Raw genomic sequence first — 22,886 nt, forward strand, 5'->3', positions numbered from 1 at the left:
GCATGCTCTACCCTGTCCACATTCACATCCAATGCAATGTGTATCTACATAGCACAACGCCAACCATGATGACAACAAACAAATAGACAAGAAAGACTCGTAAATGAACCTACGGAAATGCATCGCAAATGGCTTCTCTGCAAAAACCCCAACCACCCGAGAACTATAACAATCAAAACCCATTATGGATGCGCTTCTTCTTTTCTTTCTGCTGCTTTGCGGTGCACCCTTCTTTCCCTGCCCACCCAGCGCAACCCCGAAAGCCCATCTAAGATCCACGCCCTCCTTCAGGCTCAACCTCCAGGATCCGATTGGCGCATGGAACTGCTGGGATTTCTCCACGCCCTCCTCTCCCTGCGACTGGCGCTGCGTCTTTTGCGACGATACTACTCGGGTCTCCGAGCTCCGCTTGCCTCGCCTCCAACTCGGCGGCCGACTCAGTGACTCGCTCGTGAATCTTAGGATGCTGGGGAAGCTGAGCCTCCGGTCAAACTCCTTCAAACAGACAATAAACAAAACTCGCCGATCTCAGGCCTGAGGTGGTGATGATGATGCTTCTCGATCGAAACGCCGACGCCGTCTTCTGCCATGGACGAGTACTTCCGCTTCGAATGGCTCGATCGGAGCAGGAAGACTCGTAAATGAATCCAAGGAATGATTCGGTGAGAGAGAGAGAGAAAAAGAGAGAGAGAGAGCAGATCGGAGAGTGATGAGAGAGAGAGAGACAGAGAGAGAGAGAGAGAGAGGCATAGATGGTACATGTAATTAATTAATTAAGTTAAGGGTAAAACTGTCATTTTACTTTAAACAGAGTAAGTGAGAATAAAATTTGTTGTTGGGGTAAGTGATATATTTTTGTTCAATTTTAGTGATTGGGGTCAATGACCCAAACTAATAAGTACCGCTCATTTAGTTCTAATAATATTCAAACAAACAAGCCTACAAAGATGACAATATACATCAAAAGAAATCCAAGTAACTACAGAGGACCCAGAAACCTAGACAGGCAATTATGATGCAATTAGGACTTCCTAGAAAAATTCTCTCAACAACGATACGTCATCAAAGTAGGCAAACGACTAGCAAGTTTAAAAAGTAGGTGACTGAAGAGAAAGTCAAGGTTCTGTTAGGATTTAGGTTAAAGGTTTGAAAAATTCTCTCCTTTCTGTTAAAGGTTGTAAAGGCTATTTAAACTTTAAAGCCTAAGTTTGTTAAATAAGATTGTGAAGTCATTTCCCATATATAGTTGAGTATTGTTTCATTGTTTTCGATTCTTAATAGCGACACCCTCTTTTTATTATTTTCATTCTCTTAATAAATAGAAATTTATAGGCACCATGTTTTTCTATGTATAATGAAATTAGGCTTGAGGGCAGCCCTTATTTAAAAAAAAAAAAATTATGGTAATTAATTAAGGGATAGGAAAGCTGTACATTGATCATAAATTGCATAATTCATAGACTTACCAATTCAGATACCCATTCTGCAGATGCGATCTTGTCCATTAAAGTACCTGCAGTTATGTATATTTTATAACATTAATTATTCCTTTATCTTGGTGAGTAATTGAAACTTAACATGGACACATGGTACCTAACCCTAAAGATTATTTTTTCCTTGAAAACTTTAGAAAACAAAAAACAAAACAAAATCATTTCACAGAACTGAAGGCAGGCACTGGCAACTGATGAGTATGCCGAACTTCATGAGATTTACATCATAATGAATAGAGCAAATAATATTACATTTTAATCCACACAAATACACAATATCCAGAAATTGAAGCAACCCAACAACAAATAAGCAAAAATGTTCCTATACACGCACTGAAAGAAGCCCAGAAATTGAAGCAACCCAACCACAAGAACTTCCTTAATATCTGGAAAACAAAGAACAAGGAGAGTTGAAGCTTACCTGAAGACTTGATGAGGGAGAAATTTAACGTTTCTTTTCCAATTCACAGGGAAGAGGAGTAGGGCTCTGTTTTATAAGTGTTTGAAAAAAGATTAATTAGACAGACAGCAAATAATTAATTTAATTATATTTCACGTGTTCGAAATAATATTTATTACAAAGTTTAATGGCACGTGTGTAAATATTATCCTGCTTTCTGATTCATGGTTACTGTTCCAGTGTTCATGTCCATCTGTTGGTCAACTCTTTTCTTTGTTTAGAATGGTGAATACATCATAACTAGCTAGGTTAAACTCGGTTAACAATATAAGATTAACAATATATAAGAAATAGGTTAAACTTCGAAGGACTGTCAATGAGTCGTATCGGATCAAAGTATTTGTCGTGCCGTAAGATACTTGTAAAAAAATGCATAAATTGATTAAATTCATTAAAAACTCCACAAGACGAAGAATATAAATAATTATATATATTCATAAATAATTAAATCCAATAATTATAAAGCAAAATATTTCAAATTGTCTAATCCTATGATCAAATACTCCCAACGTCCAAAATTTCAAGAAGAAGTATAGCATAATCGGGTTATACGGGTTCACTTCGTGTTGGCGGGTCGGCAACATTTATTAAATGGGACATGGCGGGTTGACCCACGGCCGACCCGCTTTAATGGTGCGGGTTCAACTCGTTTTATTTCGTGCGAGTTTCGAGTCGTGTTATCGGGTCATGTCGGAATTGACAGCCCTACTTCGAACCGGTACCATAAAAGTGATTTAAAAAATTTAACTTTTGTTCCTAGTAACATTAGAGAATTCACATCTCTATTCCAAGTTGATATATATATATATATATATACTTGTTTACGTAAATCCAGATTGTGTCTGACCCAAACACTAGGTTACTTGATCTAGTGGTAATAAAGTTTTAATTAGAGACAATTTCGGAGAATCTTAGAGATATCCATTCAATGTATGGGGTAAAGCTATGGTATGTTAACATTTCTCATACATCAACTATTTTTACCACTTTAAAGACTCATGTTACCACTTTGAGGACTAATATGACTATTTTGAGGACTCATATGGTAAACTAAGAAAATTTACCACTTTAAGGACTCATGTTACCACTTTGAGGACTAATATTACTATTTTGAGGACTCATGTAGTAACTAAGAAAATTTACCACTTTAAGGACTCATGTTACCACTTTGAGGACTAATATTACTATTTTGAGGACTCATTTTACAACTTTTAAGGCAATTGTATGCATGTCATACGTTAACATATTGTAGAATTTTCCCAATGTATGATTATCTTGCTTTGTACAGCTCTGATTCTATGCATTGTAATCCTTTATATAAAGAGGCCCCTATTATCAATGAAAGTACAGTAATTCTCTCTCAAATATCGTTTCCCTAAAATACATTATCAGCACAAAGCTCTAACCCTGAAACCCTAATTTCATAGCCTTCAAATTCCAGCATCCACCGCCGCACACATAAAAGCCCTTAGTCCCAGGAGCCCAGAACCGGCAGCGAAACCACCGGAACTGGTCGGAATCCACCTGAACCGGCCATCGGAAATTCCAGACTAGCCCCTGTTAGCCTTGCCTGCCCCTGTGCCTGCGGTGCACGTATCTGCCAAAAGCCCCCGCGCGCGCCTATCAAGCACCTGTTGACATCTGCCGACAGATCCCGCAAGCTAGCCTCGCCATCCCTCGACAGCCTTCGCCTGCCCTGGGCGCGCCCCTGCGCTCGACAACTCTCAACAAGCCCTGCAACCCCTGTCGACATCTGCCGACACCTGCGCGCAGCCCTCGCGGAATCTCTCACCTGCCCCTGTGTGCGCCCCTGCGCTTGCTACCGAGACCCTTGCAGCACCTGCCGACAGGTTAGCCTCGCTCCGACCTTCGGCGACTTTTCCGGCCATCAGCTACTTTTTCCGGCCAAACTTTTCCGGCGACCTATTTCAAGGTATTTTTTAACTAAAAGTTCCCGTTTTTGAGTTTTTATTCAATTTCTCTTCTTTTTCTCAGGGACTTGCAAACTCCCTTTCTTCTACCCCCATTTCTTCTTCATAGGGGAGACCTAATTAAGCCGAACTGTGGGGATTCGTGCTCACTCCAAGCTTGGAGCTTGTAGAGTCATCCAAACTTGGAGTTTGTTGAGAAGAAACGATCGACCACAAACATCGTTGTTTCGATCTAATCCAACCCCTCTTGGAATCAAATTTCTTGGAAGCGACTACGCTCGGAAATTCCTAATTTCTTGGAAGCAACTACGCTCAGAAATTTTTATTGTTTTCATGGTAGCATTTTTCGCTCCTAAACTAACCCTACTTTCTTGTTGTTTTTCAAGATGAGTAACCTGAACAAGTTGATCTTCGCTCCACTAGAGACAACAGGCGTAGGATACCACAAGTGGGTCCGTGATGTGCACCAGCATCTTAAGCCTGATGGGTTAAGTCAAGTCAGAATGTGTTTACTCCTCAACAAGCTGCCGCTTTTGAAGCGAATATACCTACAAGAGAGGCGAATGAAGCTAAAGCCATAATTCTCATGACAAGGCACATGAATGACGCGCTCCAGAATGAGTACCTCAATGAGGAAGACCCTAGAAAGCTATGGGTAGAGCTTGAGCAGCGTTTTGGCAACGTTCGTGACTCCCTGCTTCATGATTTAGAAGTGAGATGGCATAGCCTCCGCTTTTGTGATTTCAAGTCTGTACTTGACTACAATTCGGAAGCACTTCGTATCAAGTCTTTGATGGAATTTTGTGAGCCAATAATCAGTGATACGATGTTGATCGAGAAGACTCTCTCTACCTTCCCCGTCTCTGCATTGATGATAGCCAAGAACTATCGGATTGATGTCAATGCCGGACGCATCACAAGATTTCATTAGCTTATTGGAGTGTGGGCTTGGCCAGCTGTCTTGCTGGGCCTAGAGTTTTGGGCTTCTCTTTTTGAGCTGCTGGGCCTTTAACTTGGACTAGGGCTTTGGCCCTTGGTCCAACACTATGTTTTTACCTTTTTGTCTAATTACAATAAATTTCCTTGTATTAGGAACCTAACGAGTGTAGTTTGGCTTGTCTATTCGCTATGTTTTTTCATAGCTTATAGGCTCGCTTTTAAGTGAGCGATAAGTTCAAATACAGTTGGTCTATCCTATGTACCACTGTGGCTCCTCCACGAATCCTTGCTCTGGCCATTGTTATGTGTCAGCGGGTGGGTATGTAATGACTTTATTGACATGTGCTATTATCAATGGAATTACCATTATTTAAAAAAAAAAAAACAGACTACATTTTTTTGCCATAAATATTGGCCCGTCTTATCCAAAACACAAAAGTTTAGGACTTGTAAAATTGAGCTCAACACACACAATTATAAGAGCAATTATTCTCGCACACATACAACGATCGAACAAACATTTTTAAGGTTTGATGAATTGATTTTTGTTTTCACTATCGAATCTAAAGAGGACTGTGATTGAAAGAGGTTTATACGAGGCCGGGGGACAATGATCTAACAAACAAAAGTGGGTAGACATGCAGATATGCATGCATGGTGGTCGGTCTCTTACTCAATACCATTAATTATTGAGAAGGGTGGGCAAAAACAAATTAAACTAGCTAGATATTCAAGGTGTAAGCGATCTGTATTAAAAAATATATTAGTTTTAATTAGAACTCAAGAGATCTAATTAAATAAGTTACCATCTAATTAAATAACTGTAATATAATTATTTGGTTCGAAGATCAAGAGCATATCAAGCAAAATTAACTTCTGTGGGTTTATTATTGGCATGTTGGATATCTTTATAATATTCTCAACTCTTTATAATTATTCTCAACTCTCAACATCAGGCCTATAATACTTTTCTTTCGAGAGAGAAACTCTAAAACCCCCAAAGTTCGGTTTTTCCCCTTCAATATTCGATCTCGTCCGGCGGCGCCCCTACCGGTGCTGGCCTCCAGCCTCGCCGTCCTTGGGGTTTGCTGCCGGACGGGCATTCGTTCCGATTTCACCCGAGGATTGTCCATGGGCGGTGCGCTTCGGAGTTTTCGGACGACTCAGGTTTGGGTTTTTCTGGCCGCATCTTAACAGGCCGCGTGGTGTGCTGATCCAGACCAGCGGGATTTCGGACGGCGTGAGGAGCGCATGAGCTGTGGCAGCGTGATCTGGCGTGAGCTGTGGCAGCCTGTGGCGTGGCGGTTTGGGCTGAAGCGGTGAGAAGTCGCGGCGGTGTAGATCGAAATGGCACGGGTCGTGGCAGAACGGGTCAAGCAGCTGCTGTGGTTTGTGGCGTACGACATGTTGTCAGGAGCGCTTGGATGGTGGTGTACGACATGTCGTCGAGGATGGTGGGCTGGGGCCAGACCAGTTTGATGGGCTCTGGGGTTGGACTATACCTTTGGATGCTTATTGGGCCTGCTATTTTGGGCTAGGGTTGTTGCCCTAGGCCTTTACTATGTTTTTAGCTTGTCTTTTACAATAAATTTCTTGTATTTAGGAACCTAAGCACAAATGTACATCCAATGTCTCTTTAGCGTCTCTGGAGTAGTACCGAAGGAGGATATCCGCTATCTCTACGTATTTGAATATACAATGAGTAGGACTATATGTACGTACCACTTGTGGGTACTATCACTAGCTTCTTGTTTGTCTATAAATGACAGCGGAAGGGTATGTAACGGCCTATTCTGGCTTGTGATGAATATATTGTTCCTCCCCTGTGGCATTACTCAAAAAAAAAAAAAAAAAAAAAAGTAAGAAAATTCGTATTTTTAACGATTTGTATACACCGTCATTTATAAAATTCGATGATCAAAGCCACCAATTTTATAAGTTACTATATATATCAACGGTTAGAGATGAAGACTTTAGGCTAGGTGGTCATACGTCTATATATATCTTTGGTAAACTTTTGATATATGTTATAAATAGAAAATCTAATTTGAGCAACATAAGTGAGTTACTAAAATACGATCGGATTGGTTCAACACTTGAATGATGAGACTTTTGCCTGTACTTTAATCAACCTTTTCCATTTAATTAAATGGGGGAAAAGGTGCAAGATATTCTAACAATAGTATGCGAAAGCACTAAAAATGATACGATATGATTTTGAAATGATACGATATGATTTTGAAAGACATTACATGAGTGCATGACTAAAGAGGGGTTGGTCAAATTATTGATGGAGTTATTTGGCTAAAGGAAAATGTTTGACGTAACGAACAAAAGAGAAAGACTTATTATAAGTAATCTCAAAGTAAAGGTTTTAAATTGTTTTCTCTTATTCTCTTTGTTTTTTTCTCCAAAATGATATGATATGTATATCTAGATGAGGACATCATCTTCCTTCATTTGGAGCCAAATTTGAACATTATTAATAATTAATCACAGTGTGCATCACGACTAATCAGTCAGTTTCATATTTAGGGACAAAAATGATTCACCTAACACAAACACAAACATAAACATAAATATGTTGTTTTGGGAACACGTACTCCATTGCTACTCAACTTGTTATTGAAGATGCTGTTTATTTTCTCTGCGCTACTGTAGCAACGAGGGACTTGGACCTATATAGTGAAAAGGCTTTCAGCCAATTGACATGAACCCAAATGCCTTGGATATAAAATTAGATTGGGGCTTTTGGTGCACCAATTTTGCAAGGCCCCAAAGGTGTTGATATTGGGCCTGCGAGAAATTGATCCAATCCAACCGACATCAGATTGATCGATGCTTTCCTTGGTAATTAAGACAAGTAGCTGCAGAAGCAAAAGAAGAAGCTAAGAAATCCAAAGATACTAAAATCGAATTCGTCAAAGAGGTGTGAATCGGAAAATGGCGTTGCAGTGGATGATACTGACGTACGTGGTGGCGGCAGAGGCGGCCGTAGCCCTTCTGCTAACTCTCCCGGCGCCCAAGCTCTTGAAGAACCGCCTCGTCTCTTTGATCTCTCTCATTCTTCAGCCGGCGCTCTTCGTCGTCCCCTTCGCCGGATTCCAGCTCCTCGGTTCGATCTTTGCTCCCGTTTGTTTTCATTTCCGCAGTTTTTTCCCGACGATCTGCATTTTAGGGATTTCTGATTTCTTAGGCATGAGAGATTTGAATTGGAGATTGATTTTGCTTGCTTTGCTTTGCTTTGTGTAGATATCTACTGGAAGATGGAGCATCGCTTGATGTGCACCTCAGACATCTGCACTGCTGCTGAGCGCGACCGCTTTGAGAAATCCGTCAGTTTCTTCCCAACTACTTTTTTTTTTTTTTTTTTTTTTTTTCTTCAATTTTCTTAGAAATTTGATCTTGATCTTGCTCATGCATATTAGGGAAACCGAAAGGTAGGATATGATAGCATTTACGAAATTCTGTTTGTTTAATTAGTCACTTAATTTCAGTGTTTCTATAGCATTCCTACTTGATGGTGTTAGATTGCTGGGTTTGTATCGAATGTTCTTTATGATTTTTCTGTTAAATGACTTAAATCCTGGAGTCTCATAACTGTTTCTTTCTGAATGGATTTCTGCTTGGCTTATTTTTCTGGACTTGCTTTGTGTATGGGTTATTGAGGATCAGTGCGGACGAAAGGGTTTGCTCATATGGAGTATTCTTGTTGGAAGTATTGGCTGTAGCTTCAATTTAGATGAGTTTCAGAAAGTTTTGTTTTCGTAATCTTATGCACACGGTTAAGCCAAGCTCACTGTTTGGTTGGGTGAACTTTTGTGAAAGACCCAAAGGTTCTTACCTGAGTGCTTTTCTGTCTGTTTAGGTTTTAAGATGTGAACTTGGGGGTTTATGTGGTTAAGTAGGATTTTCTGAGTGATTTGGGCTGGAGCAAGGTTTTAGTCTGTCCGACTATAGTGGCCACCATATGCTGGAGTTAGAAGGCAATGCATTTGTGCGACCTACGTTGTCGTTGTCCTTTGAAAGTGAAACCATTCATGACCGGCAACTGTAGTTACCACCTCCATTCACATAGCTTAATGTAGTTATCGTTTGCCATTTTCTTTGATGATTAAAGAGTTGATCAGCCCACTATTTTCTTCATTATTGTTTGATGCTCTTAGCCCTCTATCAATCATGAATATTGAAATATGTGAGTTCTGATTCTTCCATTCTAAATAACATTATTCTTGATCTGACACAATAATATGTCATGCAGATGTACAAGGCTCAAAAGAATGTAATTCTCTGCTCTGCAGCATGTCTTCTTTACTGGTATGTTGGTTAGCTATCAAATGCCCTTATCTTTTCTCTTAAATGGAACTTCTGAGCCCCTAATTGATTTATTGCGGTTAAAAATGATGTAAAAAAAATCTTTGCACAGGTGCATCTATCGCATCTGTAAGTACTGCAAGGATATTGAAAGGTTGGAGGAAGTGGAGAAGAGGTTCAAGGAAGAGTAGCTGTTCAGCTAGTTCTCATGTATTTGTTCGTCTGAAGTGGATCCAACTGAGTTCATATTTTTCGTCGTAAATGGGAAACCAATATTACCTTTAGTAATACTGTAATATTTTGAATTTGTTTGGTAACCATCCGTAGACATCTCTCGAGTATGTGTTTTAGCCTGTTATCCTGGTAGCTCGATCCACTTCATATGAAAACCATGACAATGATAAAGTGCTTAAAAGTTTGTCCATGACTGGTGTGTTGATGATTCTTGCTTGAACATACAATCCAATTGGCCTTATTTTGGTGACAATTAAACATCACTAAAGAACCTTTATTGAGGCAAAACTCCAACATAACTTGTTCTGTGCCTACTTTAAAGCCATATTTGGACACCCCAAGGACGATGACTTTCAGAAGAACACAAGGTTCCCACAGAACGGGTCCAGATCCTTGCAGTTGGACACTTTCACCAAGCACATATTTCAAAGTACTGCCAAACCATGATTCTTCCAAGTTTCTGGTGCATGAAGATGTAACTAATGAGTGCCAATTGATACATAGTTACCACTTACCAGAGTTGAAAACTTCTTTTTTTTTTTTTTTTTTTTGCTTTTGGATATATATAGAGTTCTACATTCAGATGTCAAGTTAACTAAAAACCAAAAGAAACAATAACCAGATCGAACTCTGCTCAATTAAAAAAGCCAACCCCCTCCCTGAAGGCTGCATCTAGACACTCATATGTTCCATCAACTTCTCCTAATACTTCCAATGAATCTAATATTTCCACCAACTCTGATACATCCATCGGCTTGCTCTCAAATTCCTCCTCCCAGGGCCAATTGAAAAGTGGAGACTGTAGAAGAACCAGTAGAATTGTTAAGAAAGATTCAAGCCAACAAATAACTGTAGAAGTAGAAAAAAGGAAGTGAAAACTCACATCAGCTGGATTCTGAGATGCATACTCCCCCTTCAAAGCCTTTTCCTGTAATTCGATACATCTCTTATGATCGTGCTCGTACGCCATAATCTCCAAGATTTCTTCCTTAGTTGGATCAGACCTCTTCACGACACGTTCATCAAAAAAATCATAATCATAATCAGAATCTTCATCTGCTATATCTTCCTCTGTAACAACCCCTCCTTTCCTTTTGATATTACTTTCATCAATGTCAGAAGGCTGTTGCTTTTGTGATGACTCCTCAGTCATAGCAGGCTTCCCACATTTTGATAAATCACCATACGCTTTACTCCCACCAAAACCCCCCTTCAAAACATCATCCTTTTCCACAACAGAAGCTCCTGTGGTAACTGTTACAGGAGTTAGGCCAAACTAACCCCAACAACAATCTCATAAACAAAAGCATATTGAACTTGAGATGTACCAATAGAGTGATCATTAAGATTTAGATCTTGAATCAAACAACAAACTTCTGATGCCATTCGTGCCTTTTGTAGCTAACTCCCGATTTAATTTGGTACCAACTCTAGAAGGAAAGAAAAAAACAAAAAATACGTGAGATAGCACAGAAATACCTGTTAACCTAAACCCAACATTGCTGCCCATTAGTTGAATACAGAAAATGCACATTGAGATTTCTAAAACTAACTGAATGCTTATAAACTAGAAAGTGAAGTTTTCCAATGAGAATGCAGTTACCATTGGGAGAGGAGACTTACTGTTGGTTACGATCGTCAAAAAACCGAACGCAGAGAGATGGAGGGGATGCTCTCTCTAGGCTTTTTTGGTTGCTGCTGGCTTCGCTATCAATTAGATAAATGCAGTTCCACAAATACCCTTCGAATTGAGTAAAACGCCTTTCTTTGGTGGCCATACGTTGGGCTTGGCCCGTCCGTGTTGGGCTTCCTATACCATAATCGGGCTTTCTGTCTTTGTTCAAACAAAAATGAGAATTTCAGCATAGATTTTTTTTTTTTTCATTTTTCCCTTCAAAAAAAACAAACAAACAAACGAGAAAAACTTACATCAGCACTTGGCTGCCAGAGGTTGTATGACTGATGTTAATCTTAGAGAGAGACAGTTAATCTGCTAGGGAATTGATAGCTTTTTAGCTCGAGAATGTATTACACTGGTGAGATCTCTCACATCGCGAATTTACTGAAATTTGTGTGTTTAGTAAGGTTCATGAATGTTATATGATGATGAAGAATGTTTGTTTTTACACCATTTTAATGACTGCTATTTCATAGTCATTTTAAGGAGTTGCCTTACTATTGCTATTTTAGTAGGAATGTCACATAATAAGATTCACAGATTTAGGAATGTTTTTGTATTATGGTAGTAAGAATGTCCGCTAAGTAACATGATGATTGATTCACACAAGAATCTAAGAGGGGGAAAACATTCTTAAATCCGTGAATCGACATAGCAAAGTCACAATGTGTTCATAAATTTGGGCATGTCCATGGAGAGGTAGAAAATTATGAACTGCAATGTGGATTGAATTGTTGATCAACAAATATGAATTGCAGGACAAATTATATAATTCAACCGCATGCATATTTATCATATTTATTTATATTTTCACAATGTGGTTGAAAATATGAACTGCAATAAATTCACATGAACTGCAATTCAACAAACAAATATGATAATTATGCTTGTGGATTGAAGAAAATTTTATAATATGATTGGAGAAAATATAAACAAATGGGTTGAAAATATGAACTGCAATAAATTCAACCATTATATAAAGTTGATCGACAAATATGATAATTGTGCATGTGGATTGAAGAAAATAAACATTCATCACCATAAACATTTGGAAAACGGAGTTCTCATTCAAATGTCAAGTTAACTAAAAACCAAAAGAACCAATAACCAGATTGAACTAAAAAAAAAGCCACCTCCCTCGTGACGGCTGCTATTTGTACGTTGATGCATCTACACACTCATATCTTCCATTAACTCGTGATACTACTTTAATTGAATCTAATAATTCCTCAAACTCTAATTCATCCATCGACTTGATCTCAAAGTCCTCCTAGGCCCAATCGAAAGGTATAGCATGTAGAAGAACGAGTGGAATAGTTAAGAAAGATTCAAGCCAACAAATAACTGTAGAAATAGAAAAAAGGGAGTGAAAACTCACATCAGCTGGATTCTGAGATGCATATATACTCCCCGCTCAGAGCCTTTTCCTGTAATTCCATACATTTCTTATGATCGTGCATTTCGTGCTTATCCGCCATACATATCTCCAAAATTTCTTCATCGGTTAAATCTATCCTCTACACAACATGTTCGTCGAAAAAATCATCATCAGAGTCTTCATCTGCTCTACCTGCTTCTTCTGTAAAACAACCCCTCCTTTCCTTTTGATATTAAAGTCATCAACAACAAGGCTGTTTTTGTGATGCCTCCTCAGTCATACAAGGCTTCCCACATTTTGATAAATCACAATACACACTACCGTGCATTATGTACCTATGTGGATCTAGAATATTGTTTGATGCTCAGTATTGACCAGCCCAGTATTGACTTCATTATTGTTTGATGCTCTTAGCCCTGTATCAATCATGAATATTGAAATATGTGAGTTCTGATTCTTTCATTCTAAATAACATTATTCTTGACCTGACACAGAATAATATGTCATGCATGCAGATGTCATGCAGAATTATTCTGCTCGACACTACAAATTTTACTGAAGCTGAAACTAACTAAAGGAATGAATGATTAATACAAGGCTCAAAAGAATGTAATTCTCTGCTCTGCAGCATGTCTTCTCTACTGGTATGTTGGTTAGCTATCATATGCCCTTATCTTTTCTCTTAAATGGAACTTCTGAGCCCCTAATTGATTTATTGTGGTTAAAAATGATGTAAAAATCTTTGCACAGGTGCATTGACAAGTACTACAAGGATATTGAAAGGTTGGAGGAAGTGGAGAAGAGGTTCAAGGAAGAGTAACTCTTCAGCCAGTTCTCATGTATGATTGTTCTTTTGCAGTGAAAACATCTGAGTTCATATTTTTCATAGTAAATGGGAAACCAAACATTACCTTTAGTAATACTGTTATGTTTTTAATTTGTTTGGTAACCATCCTTAGACATCTATCTAGTATGTGTTTAGCATGTTTTGACAATGATAAAGTGCTTATAAGTTTGTCCATGACTGGTTTTACTTGCTTGAACATACTGTCCAGTAGGCCTTATTTTGGTGACAATTACCCGTCACTCCCCAAGTTTTTTCAAGGTTTTCTTAAGGTTTGATGTGAACGATATTAAAGAACAGACTGCTCGTGTACACTGTAAGTATGTGGGTGGATATGCTCTATTAGAAGTGGGGGATAGGATTGCTTTTGTCATCATGAAAACCAGATTAAAATTCAAGGGTATCAAAATGACACTGATGGAAAATAAACAATATTGGTGCGGTGGTTAGGTCCAAATAATGGTTGTGAGACATTAGAACAGCCAGAGAAAAGATGACGGTGATGGATTGTCGTTCAATATGTGACCCATGTAGAAGTGATGCTATGTGAATCCATAGCGGTTGCAATCAGTTTGCTGTGTCACCAAATAAAAAAACAAAAATGTTCGTTTGCTGAAAAGTCGGCCTTCAATATTTTTCTTTTATCCGATTTTCTGTTTTTTGGGAAATCTTCAATTTTAAACAGAGCACAACAATTTGAGACACCTCTGCTGATGTATTCTACTTTTTACACTTGGAGGCTAAAAAATAATGTGATGGGTTTGCTTATGATGTTATGTTCTCAGAGTCAATTCTTCCATCAACTACTTTCATTGACTCTAATGCTTCGATTAATTCTGATTCATCCACCGGCTTGATCTCAAAATCCTCCAAGTGGTATAGCCTGCAGAAGAACAATCGGCTTGATCTCATATTCAATCTGAGATGCTACACTCATGTACATCATCTAATTATTTCCCAAGGCAGGTTGTTGGGCTTAGCTCAGTGCTAGGAGTGGCTACTTCCATAGTTCCTTTGAGTTCTGTTGGAACTCCTTAACAGACCGGTGATGCCCCAACCAAGCAAGGAAAATGACTGCACTTATCAGGGGCTCGACTCATGCATGTTCCAATCATTAGCCTCTAATCGCAATCTTTAGGGTAAGACCTATCTTTAAACCAAGAGACAAGCATAGCATGTGTAAATTTATCAATGTCAAGGCCTGTTAATTCCCATAAATTGCCGAAAATGACAGGAGAACCGGCAAGCAGATACGATAGGGGAGGACCTCGTGGGAAATAACACCCATCTAGTTTCAAAGAAGCACTACTGCATCCCATTAGGAAAGCCCCAGCACAGTTTCGGAGTCTCTCGATCCTATCATTAGGAATATATAACGACCCTGTATGAAAGCACATACACATAAAACATTGATGCTTGGGAAACTTGTTATTCAAATAATTAGCCAGAAGTAACTGATAGATAGAACAATCAGACAAGCAATAAGTATATCAAACATACCATCTCCATGGCCTATATATATGAAGAGATCCCTGCTTTCCAAAGCTGCTGCCAGTTCTTCAGTTGGGGGTGCATGTCCAACCTTCCCCTGTACAGTAATTCAAATGAAAATTACTATATAGAACCTTAACCTGTATGTGTGTGTCAGATGCTCATGCATGTAATTTCTGAACAAATTGGTGAGGAATATACAACAAAGATGCAAGTGGTACTATAGTAACAGAAATAGCAACCAGGATACCTTCAACTTATTATCTCTAAACAATTTGTCAAAATCGGGTTTGCAATTCAGGCTATCATCAGGGTTGAACAAATAATAGGCATCCAAAGGATTGATCTTGCGCTCATTTCTATATGCTGCCAATATACTCCAAACTGATGGCATGCGATAAACCTCCTGGTTCTTTAGTACCGGTAAATTCCAAGGAAGCATCTGCAATAATTAACCAGCAATCAACTTGTTTAACTTATGGTTCGAAAAATTGGAAAGGGTATAGGTTCTGAACTTCTGATCCATAAATTTGCCAATGTTTAAACTGACTCGATAGCATGAAGGGAAACAAGCCAAATTAAGGACCATAGATTCAAAAACGTAGATGAAACAACATGGGAGCATACATATCTAAAGGAAAGCCTAATAGGATGTTTAAATACTAATTGATACATTATATAGTCAGCTTTACAATTGAAACAACAAAAACATTTATCTTCAAAACTTTAGAAACTTAATATCTATAAAATATTAGGAAAAAACATATAAACCAAAAACATACCTGGACGTCAAAGTCTGGGACTAAGATTGTCGGCTTTATAATTCTATTAAAGCCTTTGACCTTCTTCACTGCTTCATGTAGTTTGGAAGCAAAGCCACGCAATTCATCAGCACAATGGTCATCCTTGAAATGAACATCACTAAAGAAACAACCTTTCTTAAGGCAAAACTCCAACATAACTTGTTCTGTGCCTCCTTTAAATCCATATTTGGACACCCCTAGGACGATGACTTTCAGAAGACTAGAATCTATGTCCGTGAATTGAGATTTCAATTTCCTCACAAGGTTCTCACATAACGTGTCCAGATCCTTGCAGTTGGACACTTCACCAAGAAGCACATATTTCAAAGTACTACCAAACCATGAATCTTCCAAGTTTCTGGTGCATGAAGATGTAACTAATGAGTGCCAATTGATATATAATTATCAGAATTGAAAACTGTTTAATTTTTTTTTTTGGCAAAACAGAATTTGAACTTGTTAACTAAAAATAAAATATAGTAGAAGACCAAAATTACATAGAGAGGAGGAGAGTATAACACACTTCAGCAATGTACAAAGGCGATCATCAATCCTCCGTCTCGCTTCCCACACATTATATATATGATCTTTCTTTTCAGCAGGACTTGAAGCTAACTCGTAATTTGATAAATTGAAATTCTCCTCCAATAGCATTCTAAAATTCGGAGCTACATCATCAACCACAGTGGAACCCCATGGACAGCGCCACTGACCACCATCATTCCCACCAGAATTTGTAACACCATCTGAATCTCCATTAAGAATAGCAAGTAGAACTCACACATCAGATATTATAATCTACGAGAGCTGTGAATTTCAGAATTCATGTAAACAAATTACCTCCTGGTACTGAATGCACCGGCAGAAGAATATGTATAGGAAGATTCTTAGGGTTTAAGCGAGACACCATAATCCATGCAGGAGCAGATGAACAAGACAATAATTCCTGAAACATACTAGTATATGGGCAGCCAAGTAAACTTAGACAGATGACTGTGGTGCCAGGAAGGCCTTCAAAAAATTCTTTTACAAAGTCTTTAAGGTTTAGAATAGATTCTGGTGCAAGCCTGCATGATGTAAGAACAGAAGGGGAAAAACCATGTGAGAATGGCTTCACCACATGATGAACTTTATTCTCTAAAGTAACACAAATTACCTAGGTAAACTCTGTGCTCCTGATGCCATGTGTGAACCCTGAAATAAAGATTTCATTACATTAATTTATTACAATGCAGTTTTACATAAAAGAAAGTAACATTTGGTTTTCTTAGTAACTATGACATTCTAGATCGGGAATCTACATGCTAATCAGCAGAGTAAAGGATAAACCATTAGAAAACTTGAAACCAATTAAAGACCATACTAGTAAAGGGAACAAACATTGAGAGGAGAGAATCAAATAACTTCAGTATTTCACCCAAGTTCCAAATCTTTTAAGTAATAAGCATGAAGATTGATTAGTTGCTAAGAAAATTAGAGTAATAGACAGAATTGAAGTGTACATACATACCTTAGTGTCTGTACCCTGCTGGACTTCTTTCATGGAAAACTGGTAATTAAACTGAATTCCAAGTGAAGCTTGATGAAAAAAACAAACCCAATGACGTCCACAGAGATCTTTGCAAGAAGTTGACAATGGAGCTTCAAGCACACTTGAGGTAGACAGTGAGAAAATAGCAGCCAGCAATCTCGAAACCTGTTGAAAACAAAATTCAATATATCATTCACCAAGCCATGGCATGGAAAATAAACAGAAGAATATAAAGGGAGGCGATTTTCACAATCCCCTTTGCAACACTAGATCTTTAAAGTATTGCATTCAAATATTTACATTACTTTTTTTTTTTATTGAAAGGAATATTTACATTACTTTATAATAGTAGCTTTGGGAACAAAGTCCATATAAGGAAAGCAATAAAAAAGAAAAAGAAAAAAAAAGTGCAACTGTTGGAAAAGGGGCTACGAAAATCAACTATTAGAAAAAAATCTACAAAGATCAAAACATTGGAAAATAATTTCAGTTGTTACAAGTGTTAAATCCATATAAACTCAACTTTAATGCAGATTTTTTTGACATAGATCATGAACCGATTCCATATGTTTAAACTTTAAAGTTACAAGTAGATTTTTTTGCCTTATATATAAGATGCAGCTTCACCTACAAACTCAAGCAATTCTCCTATACTCAAGTAAAAAAAAATTAATTCATCCAGAAAAACTCCAAATTACTCCTCACAATCTTTAAAGAATTCAAAGTTGGTTTGACCAGAAAATATTTTCAAACGTTAATTATGTATCACTTATATAGCCACAGGAAAGATCAGTCTCAGATTTCTAAGCAGAAAGATAGATATCCCATTAAATCATAATATTGAGTAAAAGAACATAGGATATGTGAAATTAGGCCAGATTCTTATGTTCAATAATTCTGTAGCATTCTTCTATCAAGCACCTTTCTGGACTGCATGATTTGGATGGGATTATAGAAACCCAACATAAAATGCACCTCCATTGATTAAAAGTTATAACAATTATCATAAATTTAATGTGATTCCAGTCAAAGTTGTGGAGAATAAGACTCTCCAGAGTTGTCCTTTATGCATTTGATTACCATACAAACATTACTATTGAGACTATAATCAGGAGTTCAGGACCTGACGTTAAATTCAAGCCATAATGGGCCGTGAGACCCCTAACTGACAGGAAAAGAAAAAAGGCAACTGTAATCTTTAATTTTCAGTTCAAACTTGACGTAATAAAATCAAAAGCTTTTGCTTCTCTCCAGTTTCGTGTAGTGCCACGTAAATGTTAGGTGTGATGCCTAGACCGCTATTGGTATGATGCTAGTAGATGTATCCATTTATTTTCTTGATTCTCTACAGTCCCTCTATAATTCTTAAACAGCTAGACCTCTTGGCTATAAAATCCCAAGATTCTATGGAGAAAACCTTGTTCTATAGAATTCTCCTTATTTGTCCTGCATCAGCATATCAGTGATAATACTACAACTGAAGATGAAAAGATAACAACATGATTTTATAAGAAAAAATCAGAAAGCAAGAAAAGTTTGACCTTCTGAAAAAGTGCAGGAACCTCACGGCAGAGGACGAATAAAAGCATCAACCAAGACACTAGTTTTGATATAGGAATATCAATCAGCACATGGGGATTATTGCTGTTGCATATGTCAGTATGTGTCAGGCAATACTCTGGTAGAAAAATGATATTCAAGACAATAGGAAATTGTGACAACAATAAACTAAGCCAACCAAAACAGAACAGGGTTTTTCATCATAGAACTTGGGTCAGTTTGCATTCTATTCTTCAGAAATCAGAAGTAGCATGGCATATATTTTTTTTTTCCCTCATTTAAAGATACCAACTTCAAGTTAAAATCATAATGCTACTTAAAAGTTACAGCACGACTCTAGCAACCAACACCGATCTTTCACTGTAGTGATTCTACATGGGCACCTTGGGTTCTTGGAATCAATGCTGCTACTAACAGCATCACATCAAAAATCAAGAAAAAAAAAAGGGGGGCAGTACTTATTCCTGTAATCCACCACTGTTGGAAGAAGCATTTGGCCTCTGCTTCAGTGCTTTATCCTTCTTATATATTTTTTTTTTCTGATTCTTATTGCCTAACCAATAAAAGCTACTGAATTTTTCAAAACTACTCTAAAAAGATATATAAAAAAATAATATATAAAAAAACAGCATAAAAATTTCTTTAAGTACCTGGTATCCTTCTTACGGTCCTTCAAAGACAACCAACATAGGTTGTAAAGTATTACAGCACGCTCAACATTGAGCATATCTCCTGGGATTTCCCTTCCCATTAGATGATATAGGTTTATATGTTTCCGCTGAGCACTGATTTCCTTTCCCATCGTATCAGGCAAGAAAGTTGATTTGCTTGCGCGACAAAATGGGTTTGGTCCAACTAATACTGATATGCTTTGAAATATAATTTCACATGCTTCATGAATTTGGCCCTCATATTCCTGGTTGGAAGGATTAGAGAAAACAAAATAAAAAGTGAAGCCCAACGGATTGGATTGCATGATTTACCCCTTCATTCTAATGCTTTACACTAGAATTACCAATAATTGTACTTCAAAAGTAGAAATGCTTTGCAGCTAAAAAGACCAAACCTAGCAGTAAATGTGCCAATGCTTTTCAAACAAATGTCAGTGATTTGCAGTAAAATTGCCAATATGAAAGAATAAATATACAGACCTAATCCTGTGAGCAGCTTGAGTGAAAGACGACGGTGTACTAGTTCCCACTTCAACTTTATAGAGTCAGTCACTAAGCCAGATTTTGTTACTTTCCCTGTAAGACAATGCCAACACCCCATTGCTTTGCATATGCATGGTACATCACCCCCAAATGATACTACACAGTTTTGCAAATCCAAATCCCAGGGAAATTCCTTCTTACACAATGTATTGGGAAAATTGCACTCAATACTGCCTTCAAGTTGTGAATTGCCATCTTTGACTAAAATAGTACCATCTTGTTCTTCAAGACAAGCAATAGACTTTTTCCACTCAGAAGTATGTAGCTTGGCTAGAGTTTCTTTGTAGAGATCAGTAGATAATTTCTCTGCAGATGCACTCTCAATTTCACTGATGGATGGGGCTTTGGTATAAATCAGCAAGATTATGTGTAACAGTTACTTCAAGTATCACTATGCATTTTGAGCCTGGAACTTTGAAGTTCCTTTTTTGCTGAAGCCCAACGCTGCTTCTTATGGTATAGTTCTCCTAAAGACATTTGAAAATGATGGATTAGAAGTGGAAAACAACAAGCTGTTTGTAATAATAATTGCATAAAGAAATAGTAGTTTGTTGTTATTACCCAAAAAAGAAGAAGAAAAACAATGTTAAAAAGAGTCGAGCTATGTGAGCAGGAAAGACTTTTTCCCCGATCCAAAAAAATATTCGGCCTCAGCTCCATTTCCCAGTATTTCATGGATAACCCCTACCTGCAGATTACATGAAAAATCCAAATTCCGTATCAGATTTTAGTGAAAAAAAGGGTCACTCTTGAACTTTCAAATTTTTAAACTTTCGAGTTTAAACAAGGTAAAGAAGAACCTGAAGAATGCATGCTCTCAAGAGTCAAGATAGCACTGAAGTGCATTCCAGGGGCTGATATAGCAGATGTCCAAGTCACATGAATTATTATCAAAGGACCATATATAGTTCACTGGCAACTGATCTACAGACTAGCACGTGATTCCCTTCAAAAGACCATGGAAATTTCTGTTACTCGTAAGCGGTAGTTGCATACGGAAGAGCCTAAATAGTATTAACACATATGAAACACACTCAATAAGCAGAGTTCGGAGCTCAATATAGGGTTTCGTGCAGCAGGGCGGCGGCGTCCTGCCAGAGGACGTCTTACGGCGTCGTTCTCTTCGGGTACGTGGACAGCGGCAGGGATTTCGATCTAGTGCTAGGGTTTGAAGGCACGGGCGACGTTTGGTGGTGCTTTGTGACGTTGATCGGAGGGCATCGAATTGCAGGTGGAGGCGTGAAGAGCTTCACCGGAGGCTTCGTGCGTAGGATCTTGTCTTCTTCTTTCGATTGCAGGTGGTCTCAAGTTAGATCCAAGGGGGGTTTTTTCTGAAAGGCCAGAACCGGTCGATCTGGGGGTTTGGGTAGTGGGCTGTTGGGCCTCTACCGATCTGGGCTGCAGATGCAGGCTGGTGAACTGGGCCTATTTGGTTCAGTTCCCCTTTCCTCCAACACTTGGTTTTGGGATTTCTGGGAAGTGGCCTATCCTGCTCTTTATCCTGTGTATTGTTTCCTCGAATGTTGCTGTGGCTGTGTTGAGTGTTGCGACGTACACCAATTGGGTCTTAGGCGTCAAAATGTTTAGACCAGTGGTTCCATTCTAGGGTAGTGTAGGGTTAGGGAGTTTTTTCAATTATGTATTTTATTTTCAGCAGTTCCTTTAGGATTTTAGTCTTTTTTGGAGTTTCTGGTTTGGATTTTAGTACTCTACTGAGCTTGCATTGTAATATGAGGGGTGCTTGTACCCTTCATGCTTGACCGAGTGAGGTCGTCATGATTTCGATCAATGGATTAGTCTTCCGTTGCCCTAAAAATTAAATAAATAAGCAGAGTTCCCAAAATTAATGCATATTCCAGTAATTAAGGGAAAATGAAGATATTTACATTTAATTAAAAAAACTGAAATCATAACTATGTATACCTCAATTGAACGCCCATTTGAAACCAATTTTTCACACAAATCGTAGCGCATATATCCAGCTAGGTAAGAACCAAATTCATAAACCTACAAGAAGAGTAACAAATAAAATATAGTGATTGCATCATTTTATAAAATTAATGCTTTCCTGCTCCATCCGCGAATGTTCACTAATGTGCGTTCGCGAGATGAGTGCGTTCGCGAGATGAGGTCACTGCGGAGAAAAGTTCGTGAAGTAAGTTCGTCGCAAATGTTCGCTAAAAGTGCGTTCGCGAGGATGACATCACTGCGGGGAAAAGTAGGAAGCGAGTTCGCTGAGAAGTAGTGTTCGCGAATAACAGTTCGCGGAATAACTAAGTCTGTTCGCGAAGGTTGAGTATGTTCGCTATCGCGAAACATGCTACGATGAAAGTCTTAGCTGCGGTTAAAGATATTTTTACAGCTACTTGCATTACTGTTTGCTCCACTCAAATTAAGCTAGATATTTTGTATCTAAAGTACTTTTAATATAGTTTAATATGCTTTCATCTTAGATATTTTGTAGGTTAATATTGTACCCTATATAAGGGAAGTGTTTGTTGATGTAAAAGAGTGAATAAGTTCAGAAACTCAAGTACACAAGTTTGCTGGGTTAAGTTGATATGTTCATGCTTCATTTGCTACTGCAAATTAATCAAATCAACAAGTTGTGGTTTCGATTATATTTTGTTCAAATAATACAAAGTAGAAGCAATCAAAATTTTACAAATATATTCAACATCATTAAGGCAACAACAGGTGGTAGAAACTTGCGACTTACTTACACTTGAAATTAGTGCAAAAGTTACTTCTTCAACATTATGAACTGTTATATTGGATTGAGAAGATGATAAATTGTTATGAAACCCTACTACCAATGGCTGGGATTTACTAAAACACTCTATCCAAAACTCAGTTAATTTTAATTTTTCACCAAAAACATGTGACAGGCTCATAAATGCCTCTTGAACTGGAGAAGGGCAGAGTGCATGACTGATCCTTCTGGATTCCCACAATTTGGCCAACAAATTATTCAACGAGACTCCTCTCTGGGTATAGATCTTAATCATAACCTTGT

The 22,886-nt window shown here is 38.1% G+C and overlaps 3 protein-coding genes across 4 annotated transcripts; 1 reads left to right on the top strand and 2 right to left on the bottom strand.

The window, feature by feature from the left end:
- The first annotated feature begins 7,682 nt into the window (after positions 1–7,682).
- LOC133742314 (uncharacterized) lies at positions 7,683–9,561 on the top strand. The gene is made up of 4 exons (XM_062169981.1): positions 7,683–7,938; positions 8,076–8,158; positions 9,085–9,140; positions 9,250–9,561. Exons 1-4 carry the CDS (start codon positions 7,767–7,769, stop codon positions 9,326–9,328), a joined length of 390 nt encoding a protein of 129 aa, XP_062025965.1. The 5' UTR covers positions 7,683–7,766; the 3' UTR covers positions 9,329–9,561.
- Positions 9,246–11,048, bottom strand: LOC133742313 (uncharacterized). The gene is made up of 4 exons (XM_062169980.1): positions 10,995–11,048; positions 10,700–10,801; positions 10,255–10,625; positions 9,246–10,170 (listed from the first exon to the last, which is right to left on the bottom strand). The coding sequence occupies exons 2-4, from the start codon at positions 10,755–10,757 to the stop codon at positions 10,006–10,008; spliced, it is 594 nt and encodes a 197-aa protein (XP_062025964.1). The 5' UTR covers positions 10,758–10,801; positions 10,995–11,048; the 3' UTR covers positions 9,246–10,005.
- Positions 11,049–13,875: 2,827 nt separating this feature from the next.
- On the bottom strand, positions 13,876–21,305 carry LOC133742312 (separase-like). 2 transcript variants are annotated; one of them, XM_062169978.1, is made up of 13 exons: positions 20,671–21,305; positions 20,432–20,558; positions 19,808–20,337; positions 19,307–19,572; positions 18,638–18,740; positions 17,076–17,261; positions 16,722–16,759; positions 16,406–16,632; positions 16,089–16,317; positions 15,545–15,923; positions 15,013–15,204; positions 14,772–14,859; positions 13,876–14,652 (listed from the first exon to the last, which is right to left on the bottom strand). In XM_062169978.1, the coding sequence occupies exons 4-13, from the start codon at positions 19,456–19,458 to the stop codon at positions 14,393–14,395; spliced, it is 1,854 nt and encodes a 617-aa protein (XP_062025962.1). In that variant the 5' UTR covers positions 19,459–19,572; positions 19,808–20,337; positions 20,432–20,558; positions 20,671–21,305; the 3' UTR covers positions 13,876–14,392. The 2 variants fall into 2 exon arrangements, with proteins under 2 accessions (XP_062025962.1, XP_062025963.1); XM_062169979.1 differs by having other exon boundaries at positions 16,089–16,311; positions 20,671–21,298.
- Between the last annotated feature and the right edge of the window lie 1,581 nt (positions 21,306–22,886).

This window comes from Rosa rugosa, chromosome 4, assembly GCF_958449725.1.
Source record: "Rosa rugosa chromosome 4, drRosRugo1.1, whole genome shotgun sequence".
In the NCBI taxonomy this organism is placed as follows: Eukaryota; Viridiplantae; Streptophyta; class Magnoliopsida; order Rosales; family Rosaceae; genus Rosa; species Rosa rugosa.

Excerpts from the sequence above, each read along its gene's own strand:
- LOC133742314 (XM_062169981.1), top strand. The coding sequence starts at position 7,767 with ATGGCGTTGCAGTGGATGATACTGACGTACGTGGTGGCGGCAGAGGCG. Across the intron at positions 8,159-9,084 it reads GCGACCGCTTTGAGAAATCC|ATGTACAAGGCTCAAAAGAA; the intron begins GTCAGTTTCTTC and ends TATGTCATGCAG. Across the intron at positions 9,141-9,249 it reads GCAGCATGTCTTCTTTACTG|GTGCATCTATCGCATCTGTA; the intron begins GTATGTTGGTTA and ends ATCTTTGCACAG.
- LOC133742313 (XM_062169980.1), bottom strand. The coding sequence starts at position 10,757 with ATGGCATCAGAAGTTTGTTGTTTGATTCAAGATCTAAATCTTAATGAT. Across the intron at positions 10,626-10,699 it reads TCTTAATGATCACTCTATTG|TTACCACAGGAGCTTCTGTT; the intron begins GTACATCTCAAG and ends CTCCTGTAACAG. Across the intron at positions 10,171-10,254 it reads CATCTCAGAATCCAGCTGAT|TCTCCACTTTTCAATTGGCC; the intron begins GTGAGTTTTCAC and ends GTTCTTCTACAG.
- LOC133742312 (XM_062169978.1), bottom strand. The coding sequence starts at position 19,458 with ATGGGAAAGGAAATCAGTGCTCAGCGGAAACATATAAACCTATATCAT. Across the intron at positions 16,760-17,075 it reads AGCAGGGTACAGACACTAAG|GGTTCACACATGGCATCAGG; the intron begins GTATGTATGTAC and ends TCTTTATTTCAG. Across the intron at positions 16,633-16,721 it reads GGAGCACAGAGTTTACCTAG|GCTTGCACCAGAATCTATTC; the intron begins GTAATTTGTGTT and ends TACATCATGCAG.